At 38.8% G+C, this 9,754-nt stretch overlaps 1 protein-coding gene across 1 annotated transcript; it reads right to left on the reverse strand.

Annotated features, from left to right (window-relative positions):
- Positions 1-3,028: 3,028 nt before the first annotated feature.
- Positions 3,029-6,335, reverse strand: ido1 (indoleamine 2,3-dioxygenase 1). Its single transcript, XM_028032801.1, has 10 exons — positions 6,136-6,335; positions 5,566-5,661; positions 5,366-5,485; positions 5,161-5,279; positions 5,028-5,042; positions 4,838-4,937; positions 4,568-4,685; positions 4,435-4,486; positions 3,596-3,744; positions 3,029-3,513 (listed from the first exon to the last, which is right to left on the reverse strand). Exons 1-10 carry the CDS (start codon positions 6,226-6,228, stop codon positions 3,107-3,109), a joined length of 1,269 nt encoding a protein of 422 aa, XP_027888602.1. The 5' UTR covers positions 6,229-6,335; the 3' UTR covers positions 3,029-3,106.
- Between the last annotated feature and the right edge of the window lie 3,419 nt (positions 6,336-9,754).

Genomic DNA, 9,754 nt, shown 5'->3' on the forward strand with positions numbered 1-9,754 from the left:
AGCCTTGGGCCTTGAGGCCAGCTTTTACCCTTTTGGTACTAGAGCCCCTGAGAAGAGCTCAAACATGACCCGGTGTGACTGAGGGGTGTGACCAATCAGCAGATAATGAAAATATATCTGATCTGTGGGTGTGCAGACATCGATGTTTGACAAAGATAGCAAACTCAAGATGAGTGGAAAGTGGAAGAAACACCCAGCCTCCTACTGTGCCGCACATGTAGCCCTTAATTCCCAGCTACACCCTCTCTCTCTGCTGCCAGCGACGGCGCTCACTTCTCAGGGCGAGAAGAGCTCCTGGCTTTGCTTGGCTTGATGCAAGCAGCAGAATTATGCATTCAATTCTGAAATAACAGAATCCAGGATATCCTGTGGTTAACCACCAAGGCACGGATATTTGACTGTCTTACCCAAAGGACAATCCTCAGCTATAACCCTGTTGACGCTGACAGATGGAATATGGATGTTTCAGTAGATTTCATAAAAACAAAAGTGTCTCCAAAAGCCCTTTGTTGGGGGAAACTGTGTTTAGTTTGTTTAGTTAATTCACGATATGATTTGATTGGTAAACCTTTTGGCAGAAAGTTCTTCAAGGTCATTTAGGGCAAAGTGTTTGCCAAACCAAACAATTTTCTGCACAGAATAAGTGTTTATGGACCAGGTGTGGGCATGAGTATGAATGTGTCATGTCTTACAGTGAAACCACCCACGTGACACAGGGTGAAACTTTGGTATCCGTGCCGGCCCAGCCCCGACTACACAATGAAAGCATCCTTGGAGATGGCCTTTGTTTACAGCTGGGTTGTCAGGGAGTCCTCCACATACATGGCAATAAGGAAAAGGATTATTTGCCTTGGCTGTGAAAAACAGCTCTAATCAGATCACCATCATGTGAACTCACTGTTTTTCCTCCCCGCCACCCATCCCTTCTCATCCCTGTGCTGTTTCTGTTCACCTTTCACCTCCTCATCTCAGGCCTCTCTGTCATTTCAATGAAGAGAACAGCGCAAAAATAAAATTACTCAAATGTCTTGAAACGCATGCTAAAAGCCCTCAGTGACGGTGAACTCACAACATGGGCAATTGTTTTCTCCCTGGCTTTGGTTCATCTCTTTACTGGCCAGCATGTAAAAAGAGACAGCATGAGATAAGAGAGATCCCTCAGGTTAGGGGAAATAATAAAGCACCAATGGTGATAAGCTGGTGAGGGTGAAGATTACGTTGCCGTTTGTGGCACAATCTGTCCCTTCATAGCGCTGGGTTTTCCACATGTTTCCTCCAGGAAGTACAGCAAAGCACATGAGGGCTGGAGGAGGAGGAGAAGGAGGAGGGAGACAGGAGATCTGAGGTAACAACTCTAATGGGTGATGAATCTCTGCTCTGCATTGTTCATTGTGCTTCAACATGACCACCCTGTTGTGGGGCTTCTCTCTGGAGTTAAGACTCAACAAAAGATGATTATGTTCTGGCATGGACAGGTTATGTTTCAGCTTGTTGCTGGTTTAGTGTGGGTTTCAGTACAACTTTAGACACCTCCGATGAGTAGTGACGCTAGAACATATTATTGTTTCATTATTGTCAGTCTGACGAGTTAAAAGTAGGAAGCACGCCCGTTTGTGGAATTAAATAAACCTGTCTCTCTAATTCAGTAGCCAAACTATAACTTCTTTCCTTCCACACTCATTGTGTTGCCCTTTAGTGCCCCACCATGACATTATCAGGTATTGCAGTATGTGCTGTATATTTCTCCTAGCCCCTCCTGTAGTCTTCAGATTTTCTAGACACCTCTAACTTTATCTGAAATATACCAACTTGTGTTCATTTTTAATCCAAGGTATGTTTTGAGTGAAGAAACAATCTACCACTCAACAGAAACATTGCAAAAAACACAAGTTTTTTTTATGGCAATACCAATCTACTGTATTCAGTGAGGTAGATTTCCTTTAGAGGCCCTAATGAAGATTTATTTTTCTTGTTGTTACACACAAATATTTCAGATTTTCAAAATAATTTAAATACGACACAAACATATAAGGTAAACAAAGAAATAGAAAAAGTTGTATTTAAATGTTGATTTCATTAGGAGAAAAAAAATGATGTCTGACCTATTGATTCAGTTGAATAGACCCCTTCTGACAATAAAGCAGAATAAAAGCACTCAACAAGCAACACACCATCCTCCAATTTAAAGAAAGTAAAAAACATACATGGGATAAAATAACATGTCAGTCTGGAAAGAGTCCCAAAGCCATTTGTAAGGCTTTGGGATGCCAGTAAAACACAGCGGCCACCGCAATCCACAAATTGAGAAAACATGGAAGAGTGGTTAAGCTTCTCCAGGAGTGGCCAGCTGACTAAAATTACATTACGAGAACATCGACAACTCATCCAGGAGGGCACAAAAGAACCAAAAACAACATCTGAAGCACTGCAGGCCGAACTTGCCTCAGTTAAGGTCAATGTTCATGCTTCAACAATATGAAATGATTCTGTGGTCCACTTTTATGTAACTACAAAACTTTAGACACTTTGGGAAAAAAACCATTAAGGTTCTATTGAAAATACAACATTTTCTCTGTGAGAGAAATTAGCAATGTTGGTTAAGATAATTAATAGACTAAATATTACCAAAGCTCATAATCTTTTCTTAAGGATTTTTCCACATTGACTTACTTTTAACAATGCTATTCAACAAACATAAATTCAGGAAGGCTATGTGTGCGTGCTGCAATTGTCTTAGCTATTTTTTAAGTACATTTGAGCTGAGTTCCACAACCCATCTTAATCAAAATAAATGACATTCTGTCATCTAATGGCTTAATGTTCTGTAGACAAATGGGTCTGGTGCATTCCTCTGCCACTCCAGGGCAAAATAAAGATGGATTTAGTGGTTTAATTAAATAGCAAGCAATAGAGATGGTTTGAATTAGGGTTTGGACTGAGTAATTGGTTTCTCACATGCTTTATAGATTAGGAATTGTTAACAAGGTAAACAATGTTGGTTGTAGAAAATGCAACTGAGACGACTCACTCTTATTTTGACAAAAGTGACAATTTTATTGACATATAAAATTGTCTTTATACAGCAGAGTTAATTTTATTTATATCCTCATTGATGACAGTTCTCGTGAACAGTTTTTTTGCTTGTCTCATGCAAAAGGACGTCTTTTGTTTTGTCCCTCACAGTTTTCAGGAAGGTCATGATGCCAGACCCACCGGTGCCCCTTTCCTCCAGTGATGTGGGGGCTCTGCTGACCATCTCCCCCTCTGAGTCGTGGCTGTTTGTGCGTAGTTGCCGAGCTCTGGCAGCAGGTACAGTGATAAAGCGGCTCACAACATTGATATGGTAGCTGCGCAAGGCCAACAGTTTTGAAACACAGTCATCAAATGCCTTGCTGAGGTCCTCATTGGCCAGCTGCTGAACAAAACCCCTCAGGGATGGTTGCAAAGAGATGTCTTGGATCAGTTTCTGGTGGGCAGGTGGCATGTAGTTCCTCATGCGAGTTAGAAAGGCGCCTGATAAAAAGACAAGAGCATCACAGTGCATTGTTATTTCTAAACTTGTATTGTTGTTTTATAATTTGTTGAGTAATCTTACGACTTTTTTCTTCATGTTTGACTCCTAGTAGTTCATCAAAGCAATGCAGCAGACTACTTTGTGCAGCGCTTCCTCCAGAAAACCCTATCGGTTCTGTCTGGACACCTTCGTAAACAAGTCCCTTCGGCATACATGGGTTGTCCTTCCACCTGAGGACGTACAGGCAGATTTATCATTTACAACGCTTTGCAAATGTGTTTGTTAGAGCTTTTAACATTTTCTCAGGTTACAAACACAAATCTTGATATATTTCAATAGAATTCAACGTAACCGACAAGCACAGAGAAGCAGATAACTGTGACATAGAAAGACAGATATGAATTGTTTTCCATACATTTTATAAGTAGCAATCAAAAAAGGGTGATGTGCACTCTATGAAAATAAACATACGGTCAAAGTTACACTGTGGTTCTTTAAGATCAAAACTTATTCATGTGTTAGAATGGCCCAGTCAAAGTCGAGACCTAAATTTAACTGAATATGTGTGACCATCTAATCTGACTGAACTTAAGCTATTTTGTAAAATCACGGGCAAAAAATTTTAGTCTCCTGATATGTAAAGCACAAAGACCTTGACCTCTAATTGCAGTGAAAGATGAAAACCATATAAGCCTATCATTTTCTTTTTGCTTCAAAATTTTAAACTAACATCTTCTAATGTATCACAGAAAATCCCCCAAAAAACTTTAATGTGTGCTTTGGGGATTTAACATGAGGCAATGTGACAAACTTTGAGGGGTATTGACCTTTTTGGTAAAGCATATAAAAGCATGTTTGAAATTTCTAAGAAGTTTTCAGAGATGGGCCCTGCGTAGTAAAATTCATACAGACTTCTGTACCCAGACAGGAAGATCCTCATAATGCCGTAGAAGACTGACGGGTCCACATACACTGGGGGAAAATAACATTAGTCAAGCTATTTATGTGTGTGGTCAATTCATCTTTTTCATTCATTGTACATGTAATTCTCACCATGCATTAGTTTAAGTGCATCATTCATGTCCTGTATGGACTGGCCAATGTTCTCCAGTGCTTTGGTCACAGCGTCCGTGTCACCGCACCTGACACCATTAATGATTGCGGGAATGCTCTGTAATACAGTTGCACAACAGCTTTGTCTGAAACTTCATCACTTTCAAATGATGCTCAGTGATGATTTTTATCAGTGTCCAGTCGGTCAATCAGTTACAACAGCATTTTTCACGTGTTATTGGAAGCAAGGTATTAGTGATACATCTTCACCCTTAATGCAGGGACTGCTGCAAGCTCCACCAGCAGAGTGACCAAGAAGAAACCTTTGACACTGTCACCACCTGGGAGTCTGACCAGCAACTCCAGGTTTCTGTTTTTAATACAAAGAAGCAAAGAAATGTGTAAATGAAAATATTACTGTGGGGAATCACAGAGGAAAATTCAAAGGAGAAATACTCACTCCATGTCAAAAGGTCTTGCATGTGAGTTTGGAGGACGGGCATGAAAAAACAAAGGCAGGATTTTTTTTTTAACGTTTTATTTATTTATGAGGAATGTAATTAAAAATATCTGCGGGAAATTTCTTCTCTTACCCCTCTGGATCTTTCTTCCTCCAGTTGGCTAATACTGCATCTGCATGGGTGAGAATTGATGGAAGTCCTAAGCGCTGTGACACCTCCCAGTAAGGAACAGCAAGGCTTCTTGGCAGCATCTTTAAAGGAGATTATGGAAAAGAATAACCTCACACACCAACCGACTGCAGAAGTGAAGTGAAATGAAACAGGGAAACTGCATCACCTCCACTGTATCGTTTTCACCGTCTTGCCACACATAGCCCATGGTTACCATGCTAAGGACCAGGTGGGCAAGCCTTAATTCTCTGTGGTTTTGGAGAAACTTGGTGCTCAGCAGAGGCATCTGGAGAAGCAGAACAACCCTGAGCAATCTTACAACAATCAGCAGTGAACTCTGCTGGTCGGTTTATTGTCACCTTTTACCTTGTTGATATGGGAGCGCAGGTCATGACTGTGCACAAGCTCTGGCACACGCAGGGCAATATCCATCCATGGCTGGTAATAAGATGGAAGGTTTTCCTGCAAACAGGAAGTTTTATAGTTGGGACAAATACAAAGAAATACCAATTAAAATGGTAAAAACACACTGATAAAATGTACAAATTTTGACATATTTATCTTTAAGCTGCTGTTAAATGCTGATGTACTGCAAGCACAAAGTGAAGAACGTGAGAATATTGAACACACATGGTTTGCACCTTGGAAGAAAGGTCCATTAAAAAAAAAAATAAACATGAGCAAGATCAACTTCAACTTCTCCATATAAGTCAGTTTTATTTAATACTTGTTCCACATCACAGTTTTGTAACACATAAAAATATAAGCACCGCTTTTTTGTTTATGTGCATAAAAATAAATGAGTAAGACTGGAAGTTTATATTTTAAAGTTCTTTCCTGAACAGTACTTGCAAGCAGTCATTAAGATCTAGCATTTCCTTGAGACTGTCTGGATAATAATTAAAAAGCAAACAGAATAAAAGTTATTCCACCTACCAGGGGGTCTGGAAGCACAAAACCCAGTTCTTCTGAAACATAGTAGGAGTCCAGTGAGAAAGGAGCTCTACGCTCTGTCTCAGCTGAAGCCATAGAGAAGATAAGAGAGGAATGAGCCTCTGACTGTCTGAATGGTGCAGGAGACTCCAACCTGACTGGACTGGACTCTGACACAAGCTTGTCTCATGTACGATTAATGCTTACACAACAGTTATCCCTGACATTTACTGTTGCACAATTCCAAGTAAAGCGTAGAAAATCAATAGCTGTCTTTATTTTGTGAATCATTTAGTAAAACTCTTGTCAGCCATCCTGCTGCTCCTTAAACATCCAATACTGAGAAGTTAACCACAAGATCAATCATAATGATAATAACAATAATGATGTGGCAGATTAAATGCTTCAGAAAGTGATTACTTTGGAATTCAAAGCCACTAATTTGCAAAGATGAGTTCATTAGATGAGTGTTTAAAGAAAGAAGAAATACTTCTGTGCTCATTTTAAAGTTTTTTTTTTTTTTTTAAGTTTGCAAGAGCCCATTAAGAGCAGTTCTTATCAGCAGTGCTTCTTCAGCACAGCAGATAAATGATTAAGTATCAAAAAGAACAGAATTCAAAAAGAACAATTCAGACAGAATCGTATATCAAATGTGTTATATAAGACTTAAGCAAAAGTCTGCATTTCCTCACCATTGGTATGAATATCAGAACAATGTTGGGCAGTTAAGACATTTGCAAGCCTCTTTTTACAGGGTGCAACATTTGTATAGCACAATAAACCTAAATGATTAGTACTGGGCTCCCAACTTTGAACTTCTCGCTAATTTTTTCTAATCCAAACATGGTTGTAGTTATACACTCAGGTTCAATAATACACACACCTCCATGAGTACTTAAATAGACACTCTAGTAAGAGAAACCACTGTCTTTTTGGAGCCATTAACAAGTGTGCATGCGTGTGAGTGCGCGCGTGTGTTTATTGATCAAATTAAAATAACATTTTATCACTAAACTTGTTAATTAAAACCTTTGTTTATTAAGCAAAGGTTTATTATAAAATCAAAGCAAAAATTAATGAACAAAAAGAAAACGCAATAACGAAAAGTGTGCCTTTTTGTGATTAGCTTGTGGATGTTTTTTTGAACAAGCAGGTTAATCATTTGTGAACCAACAGGTCAACATTGCTGTTAGGCTGCCTTGATGTGCCCTACATCCAAAACCACAAACAAATTACATGCCAAGTCTGAGATAGAATGACAGCCATGCAGGCAGTTATTGCTAACTTGCTGCAGTCCTGCTGATTGGTCCTAGTGTCGTCACTGCCATTGGCCACACACAGCAAGGAAAACATCAGTAAACTTGGCGCGTTTGGCTCCGTACCATCCTGCACTAACCCTTTAGGTTTTTTCTCCTAAAGTTTTTTTTAGTCCCACCCATTTCTTTCTCTTTTCTTTTTGGCTTGTTTGCACATTTTACCCTCTCCTCTTTCTTCTATTGTTATATTTATTTTTGTAATTTATATAAACAACAATTTTAACGTGACATGGATCATAAGTAGATATTAGATCACCTACATTTTACTCCCTGTTATCATGAGAGAAGAAATGTTGAGTAGCAGCCCCACCTAGTGGAATAAGTGGACCACCGCAGGACTTTTAGCACTAATTATTCATATAAAAAACTAATAATAATAAAAAAAAGTTAACCATTAGTACTGTTTTATGCTCCAGGACGTTTTGAACTGGCTGAAATAATTTCACAACATATAAAAATGTTAAAATGTTGTATTAAAATATTAATCTGTTCAGGGTTTATCAACTGATCCTCATTGAAATCAGCTTAACGTCGAAGCATTTCTTAACTCAAAATAAATCTGCTCTAACAGGAACATGCTGCGAATGCCCAGGTATAAAGGTCAACTGTAAAATGTTGTACTTGATGCTGGAACAAGATCAGGATGTAAAAACGTCAGACTTCATTCGGTCATTGTAATCTGAACGGAGCACAAACAGATGCTGAAGAAAATATCCTTTGCCTTTCAAAACTCTGGTTTACTATCTTTGCTGAGAAAGATCAACTCTATCTACAATGGCAGGCAGTACCTGTGAGTGGTAAGTTAGTTTTCTATTTATGTTTATGGGGTTTTTTTCCAACTCATTCATAGTCTTGGATTCTGAAAATGAAAGCAAAGCTACATTAAGTAAAGTGCAGATCTAACTTTAGTAATTCAGTAAATGTCAATTTTACATCTGCTGTTTAAGGTTTGGTTTATGTGCCTTTCAGGTAGTAAAAATCCTTTTTGCATATTTTAGTAAAATACTGTGACTTCAACATCTCTTTTCATGCTTATTATAACAGTTCTTATCTAGCATATTAAGTAAAAAGCTACAATCTACAACAGAGTGAGACTTAAACATGTGTGATGTGATTAAAAGGTCAAAATGATTGAATTATCAAATTTAGACTATAGCTTAGGGTTAACAGAGTATGAAAAGTTGAATTTGATGGTATCATATTGTCATTCGGACTGAAGGGGACTGTAATTGGATGTAAATCTGACTATATATCTGAATTGACTTAAGCTGAATTTGAAGTGATTAGTATTCTTGTATAATTCTTGTACGTACTTTTTTCAAATGCAATGGAGTTGAAAAAGAAAGGGAGATATGTGGGGAAATATGATTAAAAGGAAAGAGAGAGATAAGAGAGTAGAGAAAGGAGGATGGAAAGAATATGAGACAACACCCTAGAAATCTGTTTCTATACCTGCAGAAAGAGACTAAATGAAACCAAGAAACCACAAACAACATATGTGTATCAGTAACAACAGATTCAACTTGTCCTTGTGGGGACCAAAGCCTGCGTTTCACTAGAAGAAGTTTCATTTTTGGGTTAGGGGTGTGAATTGAGTTTACGTATGGTTAGAGGTCAGATATGTATTGCTAATAGTTAGGTTAGCAGTGGCCCTGGGTAAGGGTCAGGGTCAGGCTGTAGAAAGGAATGCAAGTCAATATAAAGTCCTGAAGATAGAGAAACACAATGTTTGTGTGTTAGTGGGCTTGTGTATCTCAGTTTTCTTGATAATAATGTTTAATAGCGTGTGGAGAGAAACATACTCAGCCCCCAGAACCTGAGGCAGACATAAGATAGACCGAGTCACAGAGACCCAGAGACACCAACACACCAGCAGGGACAAAAGTTGAACATATTTTGAGCTTCACTCGCCCTCATATGCACGTCTATGTGTAAAAGCTTGAAATCTTGCATGCAGGAGTTTCGCCAGTCGCTTGACTGGAGGAGGGTAAGCATTTGTTGAATGGAGACAGAGAGACCTCCTGTATGTTGAGCCCTTAAAGCCAAATGTTGGAATGTACACTCATTGTGCGTTTAAAGATGGCTTAGAAAAAAATCCCTTACAACGCGTTACCAATGAATTAAATAGTTGTAACAACTGAAAAATGTGGAGTGGACAGGGGGCGCAGATATGGGAAGTGGGGGGAAATGCCCCTGTTGTAATCTGTAATGGGCCCTGCCAATGGGTCTGAATAGATCCAAAATAAAAGTAACATTTTTTAGTTTATAAATTAAATGTTTAGTTTGGGAAATAAATATTTAGCTTC

The sequence above is a fragment of the Xiphophorus couchianus genome, chromosome 12 (assembly GCF_001444195.1).
Source record: "Xiphophorus couchianus chromosome 12, X_couchianus-1.0, whole genome shotgun sequence".
Taxonomy (NCBI): Eukaryota; Metazoa; Chordata; class Actinopteri; order Cyprinodontiformes; family Poeciliidae; genus Xiphophorus; species Xiphophorus couchianus.

Excerpts from the sequence above, each read along its gene's own strand:
- ido1 (XM_028032801.1), bottom strand. The coding sequence starts at position 6,228 with ATGGCTTCAGCTGAGACAGAGCGTAGAGCTCCTTTCTCACTGGACTCC. Across the intron at positions 5,662-6,135 it reads TTGTGCTTCCAGACCCCCTG|GAAAACCTTCCATCTTATTA; the intron begins GTAGGTGGAATA and ends TCCTGTTTGCAG. Across the intron at positions 3,745-4,434 it reads ATGAGGATCTTCCTGTCTGG|GTGGAAGGACAACCCATGTA; the intron begins GTACAGAAGTCT and ends GTACGTCCTCAG.